General features: G+C 54.1%; 1 protein-coding gene across 12 annotated transcripts in view; it reads left to right on the top strand.

Moving 5' to 3' along the window:
- The window catches only part of MCPH1 (microcephalin 1), a 144,600-nt gene extending 126,976 nt beyond the window's left edge, over nt 1-17,624 (top strand). For 10 of the 12 annotated variants that reach the window (XM_045186506.3, XM_045186508.3, XM_045186494.2 and 7 more), the window contains 2 exons: nt 6,365-6,602; nt 17,259-17,624. In XM_045186506.3, the coding sequence (XP_045042441.2) occupies nt 6,365-6,602; nt 17,259-17,311 (291 nt within the window). In that variant the 3' untranslated portion in view covers nt 17,312-17,624. Of the gene's footprint in view, nt 1-6,364; nt 6,603-17,258 lie in introns of those variants that run through there. The other 2 variants (XM_045186500.2, XM_045186505.2) reach the window with 1 other exon arrangement.
- The last annotated feature ends 8,905 nt before the right edge of the window (nt 17,625-26,529 follow it).

Genomic DNA, 26,529 nt, shown 5'->3' on the forward strand with positions numbered 1-26,529 from the left:
AGTGCAGCCTAGCTCAGCGAAAGAATGAAAAGGCGAGGATGTTCTTTTCTGCATTATTCTTATCGTGATGAATGATGCTTGTTTTCCTCTCCACTTTAATTAGAATGTTTCTACATTTGCCAAAGAAAACGTTGGAATGGAGACAAAAACCTGAGATTATAGGAACAGCACTTGATGTAATAGCTTATTTGTAAAGGAAACACAACTTGTTTGGTATTTTATTGAAACAGGAAGTTCAGAACCTCGGCACACACCAGTACAACAAATTCTCAGGTGCTAGTTGAGTCATCTGTTGTTGGAAATAGTCTGTCGCCTGGTAGTTTTCCCCCGGATTTACTTTTTATCTTCCTTTTGTTTTGATTTTTTTTGCTTGTTTGTTTGGTTGGTTGGTTTTGTTCTAACGCAGCAAGAGTGAATGGGTAAGAAATGGAGACATTAAATTAGGGATCGTGTACACGTTTTAAACAGCAGCTATCAAGATTAAATAGATACAGTGAGGGGACTTCTCCACGTGCATCTGTATCTGTAGACAGATAAATGGTAACTATCTGCGTGCAAAACTTGGAAAACCACAGCGCAGCGGTCGTGGGCCCTGTGCTTTGCTGTTTCAGAAGCAGCCTGAGCCAGGAGAATGGACCTGAGGCTAACGAAGGTGAAGAGCACTGTGCATTTATGGCCTGGTGTTCTGCCTGCTGGCTGTCGAGTGCTTACTGAAGGGAGCGGTCACCAGCAGAAGCTGGGCAGGAGTTTGGTGTCGAGCACCACGAACTTAGAGCTGCTAGAGACACGGAAACCTCTGGTCAGCATTTCCTGATCTCCTCTGAAATGTCAGGCTGGGGTGCTGCCGCAAAACATGGGGTGGGGGGTGGGGGGCGGGCAGTGTTCAGGAATTAGCATCCCTAGGAGTGATTCTCGGTCCTGCTCTAACCTGAGTGGCCCTGGCCACCCCTCTGCCGAATTAGGTCATTTAAAATCACCCTAAACATTCCAAGACCCATCAGAAAGGTGCCGAGATGCAATGTGGCGGAGGCTTTGAACAGGGACAGGTGCCCACCAAGCCCCATTCCCGCCAGACACAGCACCTCCTTTCTGTTTGAGTGAGGACCATGCTTTCAGAGCAGTGTCCAGCTCCGAGCGAAACTGAGAGGAAGGTGCAGAGGTGCCCCATACGCTGCACCACACACGCTCACACTCACACACCATACCCTCTCTCTCTCTCTCTCTCTCACACACACACACACACACACACACAAACACACACACATAGAGCCTCCCTCATTAGCTGTGCCCCACCAGAAAGGGCATTTGTCCCAACTGATGAACTGCACTGACACGGCATCGTCACCCAGAGCCTACGGTGACATCAGGGTCACTCTGTGCTGCATGCCTGTGGGTTTAGGTAAACATAGAGTGACATGTGTCCATCGTTACAGCATCACACAGACTAGTTCCCTGCCTGGAAAATCCCCTGGGCCCCGCCTGTTCACAACCCCCTGCCCCTCCACCCCCGGCAGCCACCATCTCTTTACTGTCCCCCCGTAGTTGGGCCTTTTCCAGGATGTCACAGGGTTGGAATCACACAGCGTGTGTGTGGCCTTTTCAGGTTGGCTCTTTCACTTAGTAACACACGTGTAAGTTTCCATCTTGAGTTTCCATGACATGGCAGCTCCGGGGAGAGGGGAGGTAGTTTCTGTTTGTTTAGCTGAACAGCGTTCCGCCGTCTGGATGGACCGCAGGGTCTCTACCGGCCACCGACCGAGGGGCGTCTTGGTTGCTTCCGAGCTGTGGCCGTTCTGAGGAGAGCTGCTGCTGTACACTTTTCGGTCCTTCGGGGCAAGTATCAGGTAGCCTGATGGCTGGGTCGTGTGGCAAAAGTGGGGTTAGTTTTACAACAAACAGCCCCACTGCCCCCCAAAGTGGCTGGAAGAGGGTGTGCCCCCCGGCAGTGGGTGAGATCCCTGCTGCACTGCCCCCCCCCACCCCCCGCGTCCTCGCCAGCACGTGGGGCGTCCTTCCGTGTCTGAATTTTGGCTACTCTGACAGGAGGCAGTGGTGTCTCGTTTCTGTTTAATTTGCACTTCCCTGGTGACCTCTGACCTGGGGCACCTTTTCATTTGCCGTCTGGGTATCTCCTCGGGGGAGGTGCCTGGTAGGGTCTCGGGCCCACTGTTTGATCCGGGCAGGACCTGCCTGTCTGGCACGTTAATGATGGCCCAACCTTGTGGGCACAGCTTGGGAGTGTGGCCAGCCTCCGCCACCAGCAATGTCCACGGGCTTCCGTGTGCGCACCCGTTCAGCACGTCCAGCGGGCGTCCATCTGGAGGGAGGCCTGGGGGGCCCTGCACTGGAAGCAGTTGTTCCTGACTGGCACTGAGCAAAGGCACTGCTATGAAAGGAGAGCCGAGCCTGCTGTGCCTGGAGCCGGGCCGCCCGGCCTGCCTTCCACGACGCCACACGTGCGTGTGCGTGCACGCCCTTTTCCTCACTCCCCCAGGACCGGCTTTTCTGGGCAGCGCTCGCCGGACCTCCAGGAGCAGCCACTTGCACTCGTACAGGGCTGTGTGGCGGTGTCCCACATCGCCAGTGGGAGCCCTGCAGCGCGGGAAGGGTCTTCGGCCTCGTTGGGTCGGTCGTCTGTGTGTCTCTCCTGCTGGACCGTGAGCTTCCCGAGGGCGAGGCCCACGTTTTCATCCCCGTCTGTCCACCCCGCACCCACACTAAACACACTGAGTGGTGTCTCCGGTGGAAATCGAGCCTGACTGGCAGGGAGAATCAAACAGGGCCCTGGGCGGGTGCCGTACAGAGAGGCCTGGGGGGCCACTTCCGCCCACAGAAAGGCCCCAGAAGGGCGCTCCCTGAGAAGGGCTGTCGGGGTCATTAGGGGCCAGAGGCCTGAGAACCAAACTAAGGTCTTTGCACTTGATCAGGCAGCTCTGCAGCCAGCGAGGGGCCTGTTCCCCAGGCGGTGTGAGCATCCCAGCAACAGAGGCGGAGACAGATGGAGTTAAATCTGGCCATCCTGAAGGAGGGGCCCAGCAGCCTCTGGTGTGGATGGGAACCCCCGGCCAAGCTGGGGGAAAGATGCAGGCCTCAAACACAGGGTCTGGGGAGAACCCAGGGGCAGGAAGGATGGGGGCAGGGTGGGGCAGATGGTACGTGCCCAGCCCTGCGGCCCCACTCTGCTCCGGCACCACCGGTGGGAAGGCTTCCTTGCCTGTCCACTTCCTTTCCTGAATCCGTAGCACATTCCTGGTGGGCCTTTGTGGCTGGCTTGGTTCGTGGCTTCCTGCTTGTTTACAGCCTCCAGGTATTTGTAGACAGATCTTATCTCCTTCCCCCTTAGTCACCCCTTGGCCCAGCTTCAGTTTGGCTCTTTTAAACTCTGTGCCTGGGCCTGACCTCTGGCCACTCTCTGAAGGATCTTGTTTTGTGTTTCTGGATTTTATTCCATTTTCGTTATTTTCAGAGATGCAGTAAACCAATAGGGCATGTGTGACTTTGAAGTAGAAAAAAATTATAAATATATGCATATATGTATAAAATTGTGTGCCACTGGTGAGCAGGTATGTGTGAGTAGTGAGTGTCTGTGGTGAGTGTGTGTGGTATGTGTGTGTCCATGGCCAGTGTGGGGGGGGTGTGGCGTGTGTGTGTGTGTATGTGTGACCATCTAATACGCCTCCGAAGGGGGGAGAAGACTTCCGAGAAATCCAATGTAACTCAGACCGGGGCATCGACCGCAGTGGATGATGAAGTGATGTAAAAGCAAATCGTGGGCTGTAAAGGAACCTAATGATAAGATTCACAGCAGGTCATTCTATAAATCTTGAGCCAAAATATGGCTTTGAATACAAGCTGCGTTGACTAACAGCCCTGGTCTGCGGAGCGTGTCCCGGTTGGTGTCCCAGGGAAGAGGATCATTGGGAGTCAACAGCCCATGGTTGTCAGCTGAAGCGGGTGGGGGAGTGGGCCAGGGAAATGCCTCTTCCCCGCCCCCTTCACGTGGACCAGAGGGAGGGAGGGGCACCGAGACCACGTGGAGACCAGACAGCACCAAGAGCGGGTAGCACTGTGGGAACCCAGGAGGCCCGTGGGGTAAGCCGGGGCCCCACCCGGGGCACCCTTGGCAGTGGCGCCCAGAGCACGTTGGCCTGCGGGGAGCCACACGCAGCCGGGCAGCGCTGCCGCTCGGTGGGCGACCGCTCTGACGGGCATGGTGATGGCGCTGGCTGGACTCGTGTACTTTGGCGGATTTTCCCTCCTCCTGCAGGCTTTTTGAGACAGGGCCATAGTTCTTCCTCTCCGGCCGATGGGCTGACGCAGGGCAGATGGCCGGGTGTGGACGCTGGACAGGCAGCGGGGGAGGGTCCCCCACAGGAAGTGTAGGATAGCTCCCCGGTCTCTTTGGTCCGTTTGCAAGCTCACTCCAGTGCTCCTAGTCTTTCGTTCTCCTTTGAAGCACCCAGAGCATCTCTGAGAGCTATGGTTTCTGCAGCCGTCCTTCAGCCATTTCCAGCTGGCGGCATCTCGGTCGGTACAGATGAACCTGGTTCTCTCCAAGGCCCTCTTACAGGAAAGCAGAAGTCGCACAGCATCGCCCCAGCGCCACCCCGTGCCCCCCGCCCCTGTGGGCACGCCGCCACGCCCGCCCGGCTCCTCTCTCTGGCAGGTGGCACCATTTGTAGTGTGTGAGTGGAAGTTTGAAATGAAATTAGACTCGAGAGCCAATTGCCGTGAATCCCCTTTACAGAAGGGATTGAGAAGGCCCCAGAAATGACCGGCAGCCAGCCAGCCTTACAGCGAGCGCTTGGAGGCCTCCCTCGGTGTCGGGGCAGCGGTCGGCCCGGGGTGGGGAGTGGGGGCCAGTCAGGGGCAGCACCCCTCGGACGGCGTGTGCAACTGTTCTACCCCCCGTGCTGCCCGCCGCCTCGGAGCTCTCCCAGTATTTGTACAGACAGCGGCGCTTTGCTGGAGAGACGATGGCCAGCCAGGGCCCCGCTGCCAGGCCTGCGGTAGCAAGCACCCAGGGAACGGCCGCACAGGGCCTGCACTCCCAGAGCCCCCGTCGGTCTGGGGGGCCGAAGATGGGAAGGTGCTGGGGTCCTCGGGGGGCAGTGGGGAGCATCAGACCCTCCGCGTCCTGGAAGGAGCTGCGCTGGAGCTTGGTGATAAGCAGAATTGTATGTCCCGTTATGTTTATAGGGTGACTGGGACTTGCCTGCCATTTGTTTCTATGGCAACGGACGGCTGAACGTGCCCACCCTAGCATACGTCAGGGGACGTCCGATGGTCGCATCCCCACGTGGATTTCTCATGTTCAGGGCGTCTTGATTAAGCTCTCCCAGAAGTTGTTTCACTCAGGACTGGGAAGTCGGCATGTGGCCATATGGAAGTGTTTTGGCTCGATTCCATTAACATTGGGGCTATTTTTTTAATAGTAGGATTTTCTTTTCTTAAAAATGAGAGCAGTTTGAACACCTGTTGGGAGAACAACCCATTCTTCCTCTGATTTCATCAGACATGTGGACTGAACTCGATGTTCCCCGGTGCCCTCCGCCATCCAGCAGCTCTTCCTCCCTCTGGCCGACAGCAGGTCCCTCCGCTGCCCCCACCCTGGTCGGCCGCCTCTGAGGAGCACCCCTGACCTTGTCTCCCACACACCTCCCATCACAGCCAGGTGACCTCAGATGCTCGGCTCTGTCCTCAGGCACAGAGGCTGGCGACGACACTCAGTGTGGGCCTGCACTTGTCTGTCCTGAGCGGAAAGACCGGGCCTCCCATGACTGGGTCTGAATAAAAAGGAGCACAGGTCACAATGTCCCTGGTCTCGCTGCCCAGCTTTGCTCCCCATGGCTTGCTCCCCGGCGCCTCCCAGAGGTGTGCTCGCCGCTCACTGCGTGCGAGGGATGCTCCTCTGTGGGCCTCGGGGTAGCCTTGAGAGCCCCTCCCAGGCCCGTGACTGCAGCGTGCTGTGCAGAACCCGAGCCCTGGGGACTGTGCAGGGCAGTGGCTTTCAGGAGACACTGTGGTCACACAGCAGGAGTCCTGGGGCGCAGGGCGGGTCCCCCTCACTCTGCTGCACAGCCAACTGCTTTTCAGTATTTGGGTACAGAACTTGTAATGATTCAAAGGCTTATACTATTTTTTTTTGCCTGGGAATCGTTTGCCTGGAGTTTTGCTCCTAGATTGCTTCAGAAAGTGGCAGTACCCATGTCACCATCTGCTTGGGTCCTCGGAATTCAGAGTCCCCTGAGACTGCGCCTTATGTCTTTCAGTCTGGGCCTTCCTGAAAAAGGAGGTGAGCGCGGCAGCCGACCCACCCCCTGCAGTGTGGCTCAGGGCCTGACCCCCCTGTCTCTGCCCACAGCTCTGCCGCCGGGAGCGCCAGTTGTCTGCGGGGCCGTACCAGGGGACCCTGTTCGCCGGCCAGCCCCTGATGTTCATCTCCTCGGCCAGCGACCCGCCCAGAGCCAAGCTGTGGGAGCTGGTCCACCTGTGCGGGGGTCGGGTCACCGGCGTCCCTCGCCAGGCCAGCATCTTCATCGGGCCCCACCACGGGAAGAAGAAAGAGACTGGCACGCACCTGTCGGAGAAGTGGATCCTAGGTAGGGATCTGCTCGGGGACCACCAGGGCCCTGCAGGGACACGCGGGGGGATGGGGTGCGTGGGTGGGGGCAGGTGCCCTGGGGCGCAGCAGCCACGGGGTGCCCCCAGGGAGTAGTGTCCATTCGGGGAAGCCTTTTGCCTACCCTGCCCCTTCCACGCACCTGGGGGCCTGGGCGGGCCTCAGCCTGTGCACCTGCCCTAACTGAGTCCTGTCGTCCCTCGAGGCTGATGTAGACACTCTGAATTCAGATATTTGAGTGCCCGAGGGTCCCCTGCCATTCCTGCTGTGACCGCTTCACGACTAGTGGACTGCCTGCAGGCTTCACTTCGGGGATAAACGTCACTTCTTCCTCTCTCAGATCTCATGGCTGACAGTCTGCCGGGGTGGCCGTAACCAAGGAAACGGGCAGCCACTTAGACAACAGGAGTGTGCCCTCAGCCCAGGCCTGGGGGTCCATGTTGGCAGGGCTGGTTCCTCCGGAGGCCGTCTGTTCCCCGTGTCCGCACAGGGCGCCCCCTCTTTGCCTGTCTGTTTTCACCTCCTCCTCCTGAAGGGACACCTGGCATGGAGGACTGCGTCCCACCCCAGTGGCCTCACTCCAACACCGTCACCTCTTTCCAGGCCCTGATGTCGGCACAGTCGGGGCCTGCTGTCCTGGGGGTCAGGCCTTCGGCACGTGGATTTGGGAAGGGGGGGGCTCAGTTCATCCGGCAGCAGTGAGTGAGTCCAGTGTCCACACCAGGCCGGGCCGTCCCTGGCTTCTCGAGGTCTGAGAGCTGTGCTGGCTCCCTCCCTCCCCGCCCCCCTCCTGTGTTTCCTTTTCAGTCCCCTTCCCATTCGCCTCCACTTGCGTCCAGTCACAGACTCCTGGCTTTTCTCACCCCTTCCTAGACATCGTCCTTAAACAGATGAGTGGACACCACATTTGTCCGAGTTATGTTCATGCACAGCTACAATCTATGAATATCCCCTAAATGACTGGTGTCATTTTTGACATATACTCAAAGTATGGCAATCAAAAGTAATTTTTTAATCTCTGGTGCAGAGTAATTCATCTTTTGCCTGGAAAGTAACTAAAAAAAAAAACAACTGTAATTTTAGCTGCAATCCAAAGAGCAAGGAGGTGTTTACGTTTCTCTAAATACCGAGAATATAAGTTTCAAAACAGCCCATGTTCTGAAACAGAAGCTTCTGTTTTCTTTTTGGGAAAGTTCACGTGCCGAAACGACACTGCCTGGGGCCCCAACTGTGTCTTGCCGGGCCGGCGGCGCCATGCGCACGAGCGATGCCAGCAGCTAGCTGCTCGGGGGTGGGCGCCGAGTGCCCTGTGGAGGCCAGAGACTGGTCTGCACTCTTGTCCTCTCCAGGCAGGCACCTGCCGGCCCCTCCCAGCCCCCTGTCTCTGTGCATAGGAGGTCCTGCTGGTGTCTTTGTGATCAGCTCTCCTGCAGGGTTGGGGGGGTGATGGCCCCCAGCCTGAGCCCAGGGTTTCGATTTACAGGGCCCTTTGGAATGCTCTGCGTTTCAGAGCTGGAGCTGCAGGCCCAAGCGTCTGTGCCTTTCCTCTCCCGCAATTCCTGTCCTGTCCCCGGTTTGCCATTGACGGCCCCGTCTGTGCGTGCCCTTGGCTGCATCCGGGCATTGTGTGTCCTTGGCTCTCCGAGAGCAGAGATCCTCACCCCTGAGACGAGCCCCAACTCACCCGCCACTGCCCCGACCTGCAGAGCACACGGTCCGGAGCATGGCCTGGCCTGCTCACCCAGGCCCTGCCCGGGCTGCTTCTGTCCCCAGAGGCCACTCTGCGATGCTCTCGTGACCTCATTCACGCCGTCTGTAAAACGGGTAGTAACCTCTGCCCTGCCACCTCGCAAGAGGGCCCAAGGACAGGACCCTGGAGTGCGCAGAACAGCGCACGTCCCCAGTGGGCATCGTCCGGGGTCACTGGTGACAGTGTCCACTGACCCGTGGGACAGCCATCCCGACCCTTTGACAAAGCGAGATTTTGTCTTCGAAGACCAAGTGAAATCGGGAGTAACACCATTTTTAAAACCATTTGAAAGCACCAGTTTAAAAGAAAAAAAGAACTGTTTTGTGACAGGTCATGAAAGGCAATACTCAAAACTTACCAATTAAGTCTGTTGGAACTGGACTATGGGCTGCTGTGCGAGGTAGATGCCCTGAGACTTAGTTTGGAAAGGTAGTGAAAGGCTTTCATTTACCTTCCATTTACCTTCCAAAATGAAGACCCCAGGGGTGTTGGCACCTTCCTGTCGCTGTTATTTATGGGCTCTTTGTTTCTGCCGACAGAATGAGGGCTGGTCCAGCAGGAGGTTTTTAGTTTTGCAGAGAAGTGTGGGCACGGCGCCAGGCCGCAGCCCTCCGCACCAAGGGCTGAAACCCAGCAGCGGGCCTTCTGCTCCCTCCCCTCTGTGTCTTTAAAAACAGTGACCCGGCGTTTAGGGACATACAACGCCCTGTTGCACGATTATCCTAGTTGTGAGAATGCTTCTAGAATGCTCTCTGCTGTTTCTTAGGGGGACGCACTGGGGTGACCATTCAGCGCCAAGCAGCTTCCTCCCAGCTGCTGCGCTTCGCTGGCACAGTGCCACGTGGGGTCACGAAATGCCCACCTCGGGCTCCTGTCTCCCTCCTCTCCACGGAGAGCTCCACACGCGCGAGCGGACTTAGAACAAGGCTGTGGGACCGGTCGTGAGTGTGTTCCCTGTCTGTCCCCGGAGTCAGTTTTCCCTGAAACAGCAGGACACGGGGGCCAAGATTCTGGATGAATCACTCAACCAGAAGGAGAGACGGGAATTTCTGAGAGAGGCACACTTCAGGGCGCTTGACTATGTGTGAAAAGAAGCAGGAAGACAAACACCGAGTTCCCGGCACCAGGAAGTGGGACATCGTTACCTGTACCTGGTGCTGCTGATACACATTGTATTCAAAAGAGTGTTCCAATAACTTCACTGCCCCGGCACGTCCCGGAGTACCTGGGACACAGCTCCCATTGCACATCTCGAGGAGCAGGCGCCTGGGAGAGTGCGCAGGGAGCACGTGGAGAGCAGGCGGCAGCGGGCCCCGGCCTGAGCGCTTGCGCTCGCCACAGCGGGCAGCTACGTGGCTCTTGGGGCTGTAACCCTTTCCCAGCACTCTTTATCCCCTGCGGGTGCTGCAGTGGTTGGTTTGGCCTTTCTCATGAAACAGAGTTCCAGTCTGAGGCGCCCTTTCATTATCTGGGCTCTGTTCAAGTGATAAGACGCACAGTTAATGCTGTTGTGGGAACACAGTGTAATATTCTCAACGGCGTTGCCAAAAATAAAAAAAACTTGAACGTGGGCATGATTTCCTTATAACTTATAAAAAGCATGTGGTTTGAATGTCTCCCCACGGCAACTCTTCAGGCAGAGACCACTGATAGCATGGGCTGCTTGCGTTCTAGCGTGGGCGATGAGATCCTCGTTCCGACGGCTGGCGGGTGCTGGGAGAGAAAGGCCGTGCTTTGCAGTGCGGGGTTTTGTGAGCGGAAGGCCACTCAGGAGGCCTCGCGATTGCACAGACAGTGCCAGGGCCCTTCAGGGTGCCTCAGCCACACTGGCATCATCGCACAGGTCAGGAAGCAGGCGGCACCAGCAGCCCCCCGCTGAGGATGGGGCCGGGAGGCAGGTCTACCCTGGCTGCCCCTCGGAGCACCTGCTCCCGTCCTCAGTGAGGTGGCAGCCACAGCCGACGGTGCCCGGGGACCAGGGCCCCCTTTCCTCCGCATCCTCGACAACACACAGTACTTGTTCGCTTTCTGATAACAGTGACCTCCCTGGTGTGAGGTGGTATCCCACTGGGGTCTGGGTTTGCATTGTCCTGGTGGCTGTTGGCACTGAGCATCTTTTCATGTGTCTGTTGGCCTGTGGTAGGTCCTCTCCGGAGAAAAGCAGAACATAGTCACTAATGCTGTGGTGAGTTTGCACGGTGACAGGCGATTGGTAGAATCAGTGGGGCGATCACAGGGGGAGCTGTAAAAATGTCGAGTCACTATACTGCACGCCTGGAACTAATATAACCAGGATAAGATTGTGTACCAACTGTGCTTACATCAAAATAACTTAAAGAAGAAGAAAGAAAAAAACAAAAGAGATTGGCATTTTAAGGTGTGATGCCAGGCAATAAGATGAATTCTTTTTCTTTTGAGTTGTCACCACAGATGAAGCCTACCAGGGCAGAAGTGAACGAGGACTAGAACTGAGTCCAGGAATTTTACAATTTCAATGTCTCCTGTGTTTAGGCTTTTGAAAAAATGTATCGTTTGTGTTGATTTCCTTTTCATTTAACTGCTAGCTGCTAGCACAGTTCCTTAGCATTCATTCGCCTTGGGAAGCTATGGATTGTGCTCCATAGTGGATTTGTCAGCCTTCCTTTTAATTCTGTTTGCTGGTCCTGGACACTTGTCTTTGAAATTTCCTGGCCCATCTCGCCTGGATCCCCTTTGCTAAATTTGCTCCCACTGAACCCCGTCACTGAGCGTGAACGCTTCCAGCCACGTGGATGGCAGAAAGAATTTCCAAGGCAAGCAAACTGGGCAAGAAAAGACGCTTCTGTGCACCTGCCAGCCAAGGCACATCCCTACCCTCACCGACAACCATCATCTGCATATGCAGCTCGGAGTGAGGAATAGCGTAAACAAGTCAGAATTCCATACCCTGCATGGGACACGTGGTCGTCCCCTGGGGGACTCAGCCCGGCCCTTGAGAGGCCATGCTCAGCACGTGTTCTTCCCGGCTGATGACCCTGTCCTGTGGGGGCTCACAGTGCGGAAACTCCTCCCCACCCCCCGCCAGGGTGAGTGCTCTGTCTCTCAGGGCCTGGGGGTTCAGGACAGAAGAGACCCTTCAGAGCCACCCTCCACACGGAGCAGCGGCTCGTGGTTGAGAGTCATCTCTGCCGCTGACCTAGTGTGCTAACTCTCTGTGGCTGGGAGAGACGGCCGTGTGTCTCTGGAGCAGGTGGACCCTAGGTTCTTTGGTTGCTGCTGCAGGGCATATGGCTGATATGGGCCATCCCAGAACCTAGTGACAGCTTGTGTGGTGGACTGCATCGTGCCACCTATCCCCAGTCCTCACATCGGAGCCCTAATCCCAGCACCTTGGAACGTGGTGCATTGGAAACAGCCTTTCAGAGGTGACGGAGGTTACGCAGCATCACAGGGGGCCCTGGCCCACGAGCACCAGTGCCCTTGTAGGAAAAGGAAGAGACACCAGTGAGGCCCACACAGGAAAGGCCGTGTGGGGACGGAGGGAGAAGGCAGCCGCCTGCAGGCCAAGGGGAGGGGTCTCACCAGAACAAACCCTGTCAGCACCTTGACCTCAACTTGCAGCCCCCAGCCCTGGGGGGAAACGCGTGGCTGTTGTTCGAGGCCCTGGTCTGTGGTGCTCTGGGAGACAGAGGGGTCTGAGGTGTGGGCAGGGTCACACCACGGGTGAAAGACCCCGAGTCCCCAGTCACCCGAATCAAGAGCTCAGAACGCTCCTGTGTAAGCCGCACGGCCTCCCGTGACTCTCAGCCTCTGGAGCCTCACCTGTGCGGCCTCTGCCTGTGGCACTCAGGCCACGCACAGCGTACACTCGACCCCGGCGTGGGGCCCAGAGCCCACGAGTCCCACCTCGAAGGGAGAGAGCATGCGGCTCTTGCCCGTTTGCGGGAAACAGAAAAAGTAGTTGGATTAAGTCATTTTATTTTATTTTGTTTTATTAATCAGTGTTTCTTAAACGTCCGTGCTTGTAGATGAGTGAATACATAGCAAGTCCTACAGTGTATCACATAACCAAGGAGGGTTTAATCTAAGAAGTAAGGATAAATGACTGTCATTGAGTTTTTTTCCAATTCGTTCGTTTTCTTACGTATTAAGAAGCATTAGAGAAAATCTAATGCCCAGTCATAATAAAGACAATACATTTATAAAGCAGGAATAGAACTTTCTTAACCTGATGAAGGGTGTGTATTTAAACACTGTACAATGTACATTAACAGTGAAACCGTGGTCTGAGAGTTCAGCCAGGCACAAATGCACACAGCCACGAGAACCCCCACTTTTCAGCAGTGTTCTAGAGTGTTCTGAGTCCAGAGGATAAAAAAAGGAACAGAGACGAAGTATAAGCGTTACAAAGGAAGGAATGGGTCATCTTATTTGCATGTGATACAGTTACCTGGATTGGACCTCCAAGGGAGACAACTAACTCAGCAAGATGGCTCGTCATCAGATCCACCTCCTGAAAGCATTAGCATTTTTTAAAGATTTTATTTATTTAGTTTTTAGAGAGAGGAAGGGAGGGAGAAAGAGAGGGAAACATCAGTGTGTGGTTGCCTCTCCTGTGCCCCTACTGGCGACCTGGCCCACAACCCAGGCCTGTGTCCTGATGGGAATCCAAACAGCAGCCCTTTGGTTCACAGGCCAGCACTCAATCCACTGAGCCACAGCAGCCAGGACTAAAAGCATTAGCATTCTTATGCCTAGTAAATATGAAATGCAATAGAAAAATAGTAAATAGTAGTGAATTCAAGGCTGGTCCTATGCCAGTGTCATTTCACTCACTTTTCCTGAGTGGGAAACAGAAGCTGGAGTACAAGGAGTCACACACGACCTGCTGGCTGCTTTGTCTGAGACACGGCTGGGTTCCCAGTGCACCCTGGGAAAAGGGTCAGGTGTGTGCGTGTCTCCAGCAGGAAGTCCAAACAGAGGCAGGTGTGGAGGACAGCTGCCATCACGAGACCGTGCTGTTCCCTGGCGTGCACCACGTGGTACCGCGTCGTTCATTCACAGAACAGACACGCACTGAGCCCCGGCACATGACAGGCACATCCTGGGCGCCACCAGGACAGCCGTGGACGGGATAGGCGGGGCTCGGCCCTGCAGGACTCACACCCTTAAGCACAGGGACAGCAGCATTTTTGGACACGCTGATGGCAGGGATTGCTGTGGAGAAAACGGGGTGCATGTTGAGGGTGACAGTGAGGGGTCTCCTGGCCGAGGAGCTGCGTTCGAGCACAGAAGGGTAGGGGCATGCCCGTCTAAGGGACTGGCCTTTCACATCCAGGGGACCACTAGGGTCAAGGGTGAGCATCAAGGAGACACAGGAAGTCCAGCATGGCTGGAACCCCTGAGGGGACAGAGTGATAGGAGGTGAAGCCGGATCCGGGCCGCCAGACAATGGGGAGGAGCCTGCTTTTGTTCTAAGAGCTAATGCAAGTCCCTAGAGGATTGTGAGTCAAGGAAATGGGTCAGATGCGGTTCTCCTGAGGGCTCCAGGGACTGGGTGACCCTGATTCCACAGAGCAGCCCAGGCGACTCCTGTATTCGACAGGTATCTGCCCCTGATCTTTCTCCCAGCCCTAAAAGCCGTAGCGTGTTTTGAGAAGATAAAATAAAGCTCCCAATAGGGTCCCGAGTGCTCTTGAACTCTGTACCCTGTGCCATTGGCCACATTTGGCTGCTGGCCCTCGGAGGTTTAGTTCATGAAGTGATTGTCCACCTCGCTGTAAAACGCTGGCGTGGCAGCAGGTTGGCTGAATGTCCAAACCGGGAGCCCACACTGGAGCGTGCGTGGCTGAGGCCTGCCGGGGCCTGCTGAAGTACCTTGTTAAAAACACACAAGCGCAACCAGCTTCTTTCCTATTAAATTCCGTGAGAGCTGCTCATGGACTGTTTCTCTCCATGGGCCAGGCCTGCATTGCCTAACATCTGTCCTCTGGTCGTGTTTTATGGGGCATTTGAGGGTTGGTTCTTCCTATGATGTAACATCGGAATTTGGAGATGAGGCCAGATGGACTTGGATAGAATGCATCCCTCGTGTGTGTGCTCCCAGCTGGGGACTGAGAGCCGCGAGAGGCCCCCACGTGGGGCTTTTCCGGCCACCAGTCGGGCTCTGCCTGCTTGTGACGCCCGGGCTCTCAGCCCCACGGGCACCTCAGTGCCACTTCTCACAGTCCATCCTCAGTGTGAGGTTCATTCCTCAGGCAGCACCGGCACAGGCACACTGGGCGAGGGTGAGGGCCAGCCTGGACTTTGTCGTGAGGTTATGTTTAGGCTTCTGTTTCATTTTTTCTAAACTTAAAACTTGATCCTTCTCCACTCAGCCTTTCCCCACCACAGGGAGTGAATGAATGAATGGGTGGGTGGATGGATAGATGGATGAGTGGATGAGTGGCTGGCTGGAGGGAGGGAGGGGGGGACAGACGGATGGATGGATGAGGGGGTGGGTGGGTGGATGAATAGATGGGTGGATACATGGGTGCATAGATACCTGGAGTGACACTTAATTTCATGGTCAAGGAATTCAAACAATAGAGAAGTACATAGAGCCCAAAAATCATACTGCTCTTCCTTAGTGTAACAACAGTGAAGATAGAAGTTTGTCTTTCAGATTTTTTTAAACTATATTTACATAAAAATAAATGTACATAAACACATGTATCATACGAGGGTTTGTTTTTCTATAAATGAAGGGTCACATATTGTTCCACAACGTTTTATTTAACTCTGTGACTAGGAGGTCCCTCCGTTTTAACAGGTGTGGTCACTTCTTTCTTTTTAACCGTTGGAGGGGCTGTGACTAATTTACACACCGACCGTTAGACACGTGGGGTTTTTCCCACTGTTGCTGGTATAAACTGTGTTCTAACTGGAGTGATTTGAATTCAGTTTTAAGAGATTGCCCTGAGCTGCGGCCGTTGTAGCTCAACCCCAGGAGTGACTGTCCCTTGAAACAGACTCGCAGACGTGGTCTCGCTGTGCCCCAGGCCACAGGACACGGCTGCTCCCCGCACCCCCCACTGGGCGTCACCCACATTGTCCGTATTCGGTGATCTGGTGGACCGGCACAGTGGATCTCATTGATGAACTGGCTCTGCTCCCCACTTACTACGTCGCTAGTGAGTGTGAACACCTGAGAGGGGAATTTATATTTCGTGAACTGCCTATCCCTTGCCTGTTTTTTAAAAGTGGGCTATTTATCTTTTTCATGTTGCTTTACAACAACTCCACTATAGCATCAATTCCACTCTACTTATGTGCTCTGTGCGAATTACATCCTATTTTACTGCTATAATTTTACAGTGTGTTTTGCTATCTGGCCTATCAATTTCTCATTCCTTTTTTCCAAAACTGTCTTCCTGTGTGTTTTTTCTTTCATATAAACTTCAGAATTAGCCTCTCAATTTTTTAAAAGAAATATTTGGGATTTTGGGATTCTATGAGATTAATCAGGGAAAAGCATGCTTTTTGCCATCTTTTCTGGCTTTTAAAAAGGATATCCTGTCAAAGATCTTAATGTAAAAAATGAATTCACAGAGGTTTTCAACCTACAGGAAAATTAGGGATTAATTAGTTTATAATCAGGAATAAGGAAAGGCTCTCTACCTATGATTCAAAATCTAGATGCAATAAAAGAAAAGATTGATATAATTTGAAAGCAAATAAAAAGTTTTGCATTTTAGAAATTTGCATTAGAAAAGTCAAAGAGCCATTGATAAACAGGTGTCACAGATAAACACGTATCACAAATAAAGGACTAGTGTTAGCATGTAAATCATAACAACAACTACCGGCTTCCCCGTGTGGTAGACTTCAGTGGTGTGCATAGCACTCGTACTCCCTGCTAACATTCTACTTTCTATACACTGCTGATTAGAATCCTGCAACGTCTGTGCATCCGAGGTTAGCGTTCCTCCCTCCCACAGCTCAGCTCGCACCGCAGATGACTGGCGTGGGCATGAATTTGTAGCAAGAAGGCTACGCTTACATTCTTGGGCTCCATCTTGACCTACAACTGAAATGAGCCATTTTTTCGTCCTGTACTGAGAGAATAAACCCATTTTTTACTCTTTGTACCTCGCAACCATCATAGTTTCCATCTCCCATCACTCATCATCAGGACTTCAAACCCAGTTAGCCCCCCTCTGGATGACAGTGGTGGTCAACATGGCCCGTTGCATTCCTCTTTCCCGGGAATAGAAGTAGGGTTGGGGGCGGTGTCGTTTCAGTGCTAAGGGAGGAGCAAAGGGGTTGCTTTGAGCCGGCTGCAGGGCGCTCCTGTGCTGGCCTCTTCACCTGCACCCGTGGCTTATCCTGAGCCAGGAGGCCTCTTGCAGTCTTCATAAACGAACAGGGTTTCAAACGGAAGAAGTGCCCCCTTCCTCACCTGCAACACGAAGGCCTGCATTGCAGGAGTCCCACGGGAAGCTAGAGCCGCACGGCCTAGGCTGCGTAGTTAGTGTCGTGACTGGCACTCGCGTGTGTGTTCGCTCGTGCCCTGCCCTCAACCGGAGAGCATCGCTTCGGCCGAGGGTACGACTCAGGCCGACTTTCCTCAGCGTCTGAGGGACTTCCTGGCCCTGGTGCGGACACCCGACGTGTGCCATACGCCGTATCTAATGGACACGTGGCTACCGAGCATGTGAAATGTGGCCAGTGTGACTGAGGAACCAAACGTTTCATTTCGCTTCAATTGTATGTGTTTTTATTTTTATTTGTTACGGGGACACATGGAAAATGCAGCTCTGGGCCATTTACGAGTTTAAGATAGGATTTTGCGTTTCTACACAAAGGTTATCATTTCACCGTGTGGCTGGCCATCTCCAATGCTGAACTGCCTTTCTCTTTCTCTAGATTCGATCACTCAGCACAAGGTGTGTGCCCGTGAGAACTACCTGCTGCAGTGACAGGGACGTCCCTCCACACACAGCACCGGCAGGCGGCCTCACAGTGTCACCAGCTGTTGAAATGGCCCAGAACCCTGAAGGCAGGACCCGCCTGGAAAGGGGCCTCTCTGTAGACAGCGTCCCATCTGCCTTGTGTGATACGGGTCTTATACTCAGGACCCTCTTCGTGTGACTCTCTGGTGACTGACCATGTGCTTCAAAGAAGCCGTGACTCGCCCCGCTGGGGACAGTCTGTGCATCGCAGTAATGACCCGAATTCAAAGGTCACAGACCTTTATCACTCATTCATTCAATAAAGATGGGAATTAGTTTACATTGTTTTATTGCAGAGCAGTCTGGCCCCCGGAAGTTTCTTGGGTAGGCACTGAGATCGTTATAACATGTCATCTAGGGGATATGAAGGATGCTGGTCCCTGAGAAATTAACAAGGAGTACTGTGCCATTCAGCAGGTGTGGAGACGTCCCGGCCTCCACAGCCACCTGGGTGCCTGCTGTCCCCTAGAGAAAAAGGCCCCTTCTAACGGAGAAGTTGTTCCCGCCTCACCTATAGTCCTTCAACAATACAATGGGTCAGCTTCTAGACTAAACCTCTGCGAAACGAGGCTGTAATGCACATGGAAATAATGAAGGCTTTGATCGTGGCTTTTCAATAACGTCAACACAAATAGTCCCCTCCCAGTACTCAGGCCTCCGACAACAGCAGGACCTCCCAACTCCTCAGCCAGCCTGCGCCGTCGCTGTCACGCTGGCGGTCCTGCTTCTCTGCACTGCGAGCCCCTTGGACGCTCGGGCTCGGGCAGAGCGCCCGCCACACCAGAAGTGCCTGAGGAGGCGCTGAAGATGGCGCTGACCCATGTTGGGGACAAGGCCCAAAGAACATCCCTTCACCCCCCTCCCTGGCTGTGGAGTCCCACAGGTGGCCTGTCCACCAGGCCTGCATCCCAGTGCTTGGTGGCCACTCCAGATTCTTTCTCTAGAAGCCAGTGCTTCTGGAGGCCACCAACATGTGCAGGCCGTGTGCTGAGCATTTTACATGTAGTGCCTTGTGTGACCCTCCCAGTGACCCTAACGCCAGTGACTGCCGGGCTGCTGTCCCTCACGCAAAACACGCAGGGCTGCCAGTGTCTCGGGAGTCTGAACTTCTTTTAATTTTCAAGGCATGTGACTTTCACCATATTTATTTATGGTATTCCCTCCAATATTGTATCAAAAATTCTACCCAGAGAAGATGGCCAGAAAAAGAAATTAAAGGCATACAGTTAGAAATGAAGAAGTAAAACTCTTCTCAGATCACATGATATGTAATAAAATTATAAGGAATGAAAGGAAAAATAATAAGCAATTTTTACCAGATTATGGGATATAAAACCAATATACCAAACTAAGTTAACTATATTTCTATATACTATCAATAAACAATTTGAAAATGGAAGAACACAAGTCCATTTATAATGGCATCTAAAAATAAACTAAATAGGAATAAATTTAACAATTAAAGATAAGACCTGTGTACTGAAACCTGTAAAGCATGGCTGAGAGAAATTGAAGATCTGAATACATGGAGAAATATGCCCAGTTCATGTTTTAGAAGACAATATTGGTGAGACGGCAATTCTCAAAGTGGTCTGTAGACTCGACGTTCCCATCAACGGGTAGATTGTCCAGACAGAAAACCAGTAAAAAAAACATTGGCCGTAAATGACACATCTGTCCAGCCGATGTATCCGGAACATTCCTTCCAAACGCAGCAGAGTATACATCCTTCTCAGTTGAACGTCGACTGCTCTCTGGGATCGATCGGATGTTAGGCCACAACACAAGGCCTCGTGCGCTTGCGAAGACTGCCCTCCGGGCAGGTGTCTGTGCCGACCACGACGACATGGGACGTGGAACCATCGGGGTGTCCAGACCCTCAGTGCCAGCAGTTAACCTTTCTTGAGACAATATTCTTAAAGAGACGCATGATAGGTGCCCGAAGCTGCTACCTGCTGCACTGTTTACGTTGAAGAGAAGCTGGGAAGAGCCAGATGTCCAGCAGAACGGAAATCCTTTAGTAAGCGGTCGTGCGTCAGGCGGATGAAATGACAAGAAGTTCTTACAGGTTATTAGGAAGACCGCATGTAGGGGCTTTTATAGTACGGAGTAAAAACACAGGAAGGCAACAGGCACGATTGCAGTGCCGTGGCTGGGCCGTGATCGACGTTTGTGTTGGGGTTTTGTGTTCAGATGTTGGTTTGGTAATGCCAACATTTTCGAAAAGGGACTTAGCGTCTGCCTGTTGAAAACCAGTCGCAATGAAAGTCTCCCGCACGGAGCAGTGTGCGTGCTGAGTTCTGGCTGGCTCCTCCCGGTCCTCGGACATCAGTCCAAGTGTCTTTGGCCAAGTTATGAGAACACCCAGCGCCTGAATCCTCTGCTCTCTAGATGGGGCCTTAACTCCTCTTCAGACCCCTTTGGGGTCCCCATGCCCCAGTACTGCCTTCCCTCCAACCCGACCTCCCCCTTCTTCACCTCTTGGTTCTGTATTTTTCTGTGTTCAACTCAACTCCTTGGCCTTCTCTCCCACCTCCTGATTTCCTTTCCTTTCTGGAGGTCAGATCGGGTTCCACAGGCCGCACACCGAGGTGCAGACAGGCCCGCGGTCCATTCTGGAGGCTCCAGGGTGAGGTCCCTTTCTCACCTTCCCCTCTCCATTCCCAGCCTCCTGGACGCCTGCCTTTCCCAGCTGATTAATGATGCCTCCACCCGCAGGGCTGTTGGCCTGCTGGAGACGACCTCAGTCCTCCCCTGTGACGCTGGCACCAGCGTGCCTCCTCTTCCCCTGCTCAGGGCCCTGGGACCACGCTGACGCCCTGGGCCCCCAGAGGAGATCCAGAATGATCTCTTTATGCTGAAGACAGCTGGTTAGCAGCTGCAGACGACACCTTAGATCCCTCTGCCAGGAAGGGGACATGCAACAGGCCGGGCCGTTCTCCCGCCTCCCACTCTGCCAGCCTTCCTTGAGCCGAATCCAGGACGGACTTACTGGTCACCCAGCTCTGCAGAACAGCCCTGGAACCTCGGACAAGGCACTTGTCTTTTTAGAGCTGCAGTTTCTTCAACTGGCACTAATGTTAAAAAAAAAAATACGTATTCATGGCATTTGTTAAGACAGACTTTCAGGGGGGACACAGCCATAGGTGTGAGGCCACTGCCATGGGGACCCGCAGGCCAGCAGAGATAGGGCTCAGCTCTGAGAGCAGCCTGGGACGGGGGATTGACAGCCAAGGACAAGGTGGGATCAGTGGGTGGAAGCCTCCGGGGTGAGGGGCTTCTGGCTACACTGACCCAGCAGGACCATGGCTGAGGGCAGCCAGTTGACCAGCCCTCACGTGGGGATGGTGGGGGATGAGGAAGCCCAGCAGATATTGAGGGTGATCAGGTATCACAGGTGAGGTTCTAGTTAAAGTGACTTAGCAGGATCCTTATCACAACTGATTTTGTGGGCAGGTGCCCAGGCGGGCCCCGAGAAGGTGCCGGAGATCGGCCCGTGTAGGAGCATGCAGGGGGTCTTCCTCAGCAGCCACAGTGAGGCTGTCGGGGCACCTCGGGTGGAGCGAAAGCTCTGCGTAGGAGCCCGGTGGCCCCGGTGGCCCCTGCGGCCCCGCTGGCGTCGCTCTGGGAGTGCGTCTGCCCGGGAACACGGTGAGCCAGCTCGCCCGCATTCCCAGCCCAGACTGAGAATGCCTGGCGGTTGGGCCTCGCTGCCAACGACTGAACCAATGAAGACAGCTACACACTTCTCCACTCACACCAGTTGTGTGTTTAGCCGTTACTGAACTTAATTGGCCGTTACTGCAAAGTGGAAACGTATGTATTCAAAAGTGACCTGTGGCTGTACTTAAATTCCCACGGTCCCTGTTCTCAATCTTGCTTCGACTTCCACTTCACTGGAAACTGTGAGGTCTGTTTTCTGTGCCAGGAAAGCAGATAATCCACTCCTGTCCCCCGAATACTTGCGTGGTTGACTGGGGCAGTTATGAAAGTTACTGAATTAAAACAGAACGGCCCACGCTAAGATGCTCCAGGCTGGTCTCGTGTTTGGTTTGGTGTGTTCCCAGTTATCAGCATCTTCCCAAAGCCGTGGGACCTTCCATGTCCAAAGCTGCACCTTGAACTCTAAGATGCTGCCCCCAGTCACGTCTTTATTAATCTGGTTTCAATTTTTTTTAATGTTTGGAGTCATGGCTTATCTGTGGGAACAGATGGTTTAACATCTTTAATATTCCAGAGGGAAGAGTTACTGAAAAAAAGTTAATTTTGTGTCCCTTCCTGCAAGCCAGCAGATGAACTCTCAGCCAAACCAAAGGGAGAGGAGTTGTTAGGAGCAATGCCTGTCCGTCTGTCCGTCTATCAACAAAAAGGCAGGAACGAAACACATTAGCAGTAGTTCTGTCGGCTCGTTGGGGCCCGGGGACGACGGGAGACGTAGAGACTGGCGGGCCCAGGCTTGGCACCAACAGCCAGCCATCAGCCAGCGCCAGGAAACCCGATCGTGACGTTGGGGATCCAAGAGAAAGACTTCGTCCTGAGCGTGCAGAGCTGCTGACAGGTGGGGCGGGAGGGGGCTGTGACTCACAAAGCCACCAGCGTAGTTCCGAGAACAGGACTGGGGACGTGTTGGGGGGCGGCAGGCGGTGGAAAGCTCCAAGGGGTGACGAAAGGCGGCCACCTCATCTCTGTGCAGGCCCCCCGCCGGCCGTTAGGCTGCGGGAGGTCGGGCTACCTTGAACCTGGCCCCTGCTGTCCTTGAGCCGTTCCCATGACGCCCTTCCTCCCCTGGTTTATTGGGGCCACCTCACAGCACCTGCTAGAGGTCAAGCTCCAAACACCCATGATGACTGAGGCAATGCCAACTGAAGTACTGGGGTGAGGCCTGCATGTGTGCAGAGTATGCACACACGTGTGTTCACACACACACACGCATGTGTGCTGAGAGAGTAGGGGATGGTGCAGCCTCTGACAGTATACGTGTAGTGCAGCCAAAACTGGTGGCCAGAGAGAAGATGGAGGGAGGACGGAGAACACACGCCGAAAAGCAGTAACATCTTCAGAACTCAGGTGGCGGTGTTGGTGCCGTCAACCTGAGGCTGCTGTCTGCGTGTGTGGCGTGGGACCAATCCGTGTCTGTGGGATATTGCACCACCGCCCGGGCCTTTGAGAAGCAGCTTCTCGGGTCTGGAGGAAAGAAGATACACGTCTAATCGAGGAGGGGGTAAGCCCTAGAGACTCAACTTTGAACTGAACTCATGAGGTAGGTATTTCACTGTTAGCATATTTATGTTTCTTATTTCTGTTCACTAAACATCCTCCGTGACAAAACCGTGGTCTTGAAACACCATTTCTCACTGCAAGAACAAGAGGCTTCTTGGGGAGACGGCAGACTTCACGCCTGCAGAAAGGAGAGTGTGGGCTGAGCTGGGGACGTCTTGTCAAACCAAGTGGCGAGGCAGCTGCCAGAGACCGGGACGGTGATGTCCAAGGGGCCCAGAAGCCAACCGAAGAGGCTCCCAGTGGACAAAGTGAGACACTTTGAGCTTTAATAATAATTGCAATTAATTAAAACCCCTCAAAGAAACTTAAGTCCACGACTTCTTAATGTGGCTGAAGATGACAAGAATGAAAAAGAACCAATTTACTTCCTTTAAGACTGGTAAACAGAGTGAACTGTCCAGCGTTTCTCCGGCCTCTCCTTTGCAAACTCTACCGCTTGGTGAACTAATCGTGTACAAGGGATGGGGTATCAGTGTATCTTTATAAAGTATTCCAGCTAATCAGTGAAAAACGAACGATGGAAGATTGCCCTTGGCCGTCGCCCACGAATGGAAATAGACATTACGTATCGGTATCAGTGACTCCCCAAACCACAAGACAGAGAGACAACCAGGCATTACCTTCTTCCCACAGGCCTGACGAAGGCCCCGGGTCCGAGTCGGGTCCCGTCGGTGGGCTCGGCTGCCATTTTTCAGGAGCTGCAGAGGACAAGAACACAGGCAGCGGCCCCCAGAGTCTGCGGCCACCAGAATCCACACGGGGGGGAACGGAGCAGACCCAATGGCTCGAGGGTTGTTCCAAAAATAAATGGGATAAATCGTAAGGAACTGAATGGGATAGAGCAGGTACATGTAGACTTTGTATAAACTTAAAAGATATACAAAACATGAAATGCCTAAGGGTAAGAAAAAGTGTCTAATGGAAGTGTTACCTTCAAGTTAAACACAGCTCGAGAGAGAATTACTCAGTTCTCTGCAGCCCGTGTTTGGAGGCACACTCGTCTCCGTCCGGCCCTCACGTAATCACGGTCTCTAGCACCACTGACTACTGGGTGTCTGAGCTGAATTGAAGAGAGTGCTGTAGGCACCCACTCTCCTTCACCTCTTTCTCTGCAGACACCGTCCACAGGGCCCTGGTTGGGCAGCTAACCAGGCCTGCAGCTCTGTCCCCTCCCATCTGTCTGCCAGGCCATATGGCCTTTGTCCTGAACTGACCACTGGGCCCAAGGGGAGGGTGTGGGAATGGTAGGACCTTGTGCGAACAGAGCGCACACTGTCCGCGGGAGGGGACAGGGCTGTGGTCTCTGCCCAAGAAAGGGGCGCTTCTCTCTGGAGCTCTGCCCCAGGCTTTGAAGGGTGTGAGGACAAGAAGAGAGCAAGGGCAGGCAGGGGGCACCCCGTGGGCTGGTTGGGCGGCCAGCCAGGGGGCAGACGGCGAGTCGTAGCGGGCCCCGGCCTCCCTTCCTGAAGAAGGAAGCGGGAGTCAGTTCCCACCGGGCCACGGGACCTCTAGGCTGGGAGTGGCCTGATGTCCCCGCCAGCCTCCCTGGCCAGGGCGCTGAGTCCCTGCACTCAGGCTCAGCCTGAGCACCCCAGATGGCAGGAGCACCCCACGCTGTCACAGCTGGGGGCGAAGACGCCGCCAGGCTACAGGGCCTGTGGGAGGGGAGGGACGGAGGCAGCACATGTCGGGAGTTTCTGGAGGGGGACGTGGGTGGGCGCAGAAAAGCACAATCGTGGTTCCCAGGGGTACCAGCCCTACATGGCTGGGGGGCAAGCCCCTTTCTGGAGCACCTCCCTCCAGAGCGATGCCCGAGTCACACCCACTCAGCTGTGGGGACGAAAGACAATGTCGGACGGGGGAACAGCAGGACTTCAATCACTTCAGTGTGTCTAGTTGTTGCCGTGTGAATGTCCGGAAACCCAAATGCTAGTTCTGAGATTATGTAGAGTTAACTAACGGCGCAACGCTGCCTCTGCCAGACAAGACAGAGGACCTCCCGGGGGTGAAAACAACAAATAAGCACCATCTCGGCATGCTTCTCGCAGAATGGACGAGATTCTCAGAGTCGCCGGCGAAGTTCGCCCACCAAAGGATCATAGATGAGAAAAGTTGAAATCATGTAAAGAACCTCCAAACTGAATTACGTTAATACAGTAGAACCAGCCTGTGGGGATTTGCTGCGGGAGGTGGGCTTTCGATTCTTTCTTGGGTTCGATATTGGAACACTACAGCCTGCTGAGAAATCTGCCACATTGTTCACTGCTTCCAGATCCAATAACTGCAGCGAACCTTGATACCCAGAGACAAGAATGCCACAGTCCTCTGAATCCCCTGGCTAACGCGGCGCACCAGAAACCCATTTTTGAGTTCAGCCCTTCTGCTTGAAAACCTTTCAAAAATGTTTCTGTGTTTCCTTGCCCTAGTAAAGTGCAGTATACTCACCAGAAAATCATGCTTCCCGAACCTCAGAAGTATCAAACCACGCTGTGCTTATTTATGGGAAGGCGGAGAGACTGGGCTGCACTTGGAACACCCTGGAAGCCAGCCCGTTGCGCTTGTGCTGTCTGATAGACACTCACTGAGTTGTGAGTCAGCGCCCCCCCACCCCCCGATACAAAGTCCAGCCGAGGGGGCTTGAAGTCCCCCTGAGTTCTAGCTCAATACATAACGGTTCCCTCCAGGGTCCAGTTTGATCAGATGCCCACAAAGCTCCAGTTTGACACGGAGGTTTCTAGAGACAGGTCTAGCCCTCGCACCTGAGAAGCACATCAACGAGGACAAGGAGCTCTCGTCGAGCCGGGGACCAGGTGCATCCGAGGCGCAGTGGGCGTTACAATGGCATGTGGATGGAACGCATCCATGGCACCTGCAGGGGGAAGTGATGGACGCACCCCCCCTGGAGTGCTCAGGTGCCAGGGATGCAGACGCGAGCAAGTAGGGACAGGCTGCGCATAGGTCATGCTAACTCAGTTTGTCCTTTTTTCTTTCTTGAAGCCCAGGCATGTGCCCTGACTGGGAATCGAACTGTTGACCCTCTGGTTCAAAGCCCGCACTCCATCCACTGAGCCACACCAGCCAGTTCCTAACTCAGTTTGTCTTCATCAAGCCAGCCCTGGAAAGCGTCCAGGAGTGTGTGGGCAGGAAACCATGGGATCCAATTCGTGTGGAGGGAAGGTTGCTCTGAAGGTCGTTCAAATAGGAGTGTGTCAGGTGGCTCGGGACTGGAGGCCAGGATGCCCGAGACAGCAAAGTTTGGGGGGCAGGCACAGGCCAGGATTCACTCTGAAGTGGACCCCTGGGCCCTGACCAGCCCTCATGTGGATTCGGGGTTCTCGGTGGGTGGAGGGAGAGCTGACTGCTTCAAAGTAGGGAGGAGCAGATCACAGGCCAGAGAGCAGACTGATGGCAGCCAGAGGGAGGGGGCTGGGGGGCTAGGTGGAAAGGCGGATGGACGGGGGAGGACAGACTGGCAGTCACGGAGCAGTCACGGGCACCCGGAACAGAGTCAGCAATACCGTGGTGACTGCACGGGGTAGCAGGTGGGTGCTAGAACTGTCGGGGGACCACGTTGTGAGTTACGTAATTGTCTGACCGCTGCGCTGTGCACCTGAGACTAATACAAGATAATGCTGACTGTCAACTGGAATTGAAAATAAAAATTTTTAAAAAAGAGAAATCAGGTTTGAAAGAAGGATAATGGGGCTTTGGAGACAGAACCCACCTGAACAAGACTAAATAACCCAAATATTCAACATTTAACGTGCTGTGTGAACAGAAGGGCCCCCAAACCCATGCGTCCCAACCAGCCGATGAAGATGTGTGCTGTGCTGTTTGTAATCCAGGCCTCAGTTTCCCCATCAGCACCGGACTCCGCTGACCCTGAGCTGACCCCAGAGAACCCC

The sequence above is a fragment of the Desmodus rotundus genome, chromosome 13 (assembly GCF_022682495.2).
Source record: "Desmodus rotundus isolate HL8 chromosome 13, HLdesRot8A.1, whole genome shotgun sequence".
Taxonomy (NCBI): Eukaryota; Metazoa; Chordata; class Mammalia; order Chiroptera; family Phyllostomidae; genus Desmodus; species Desmodus rotundus.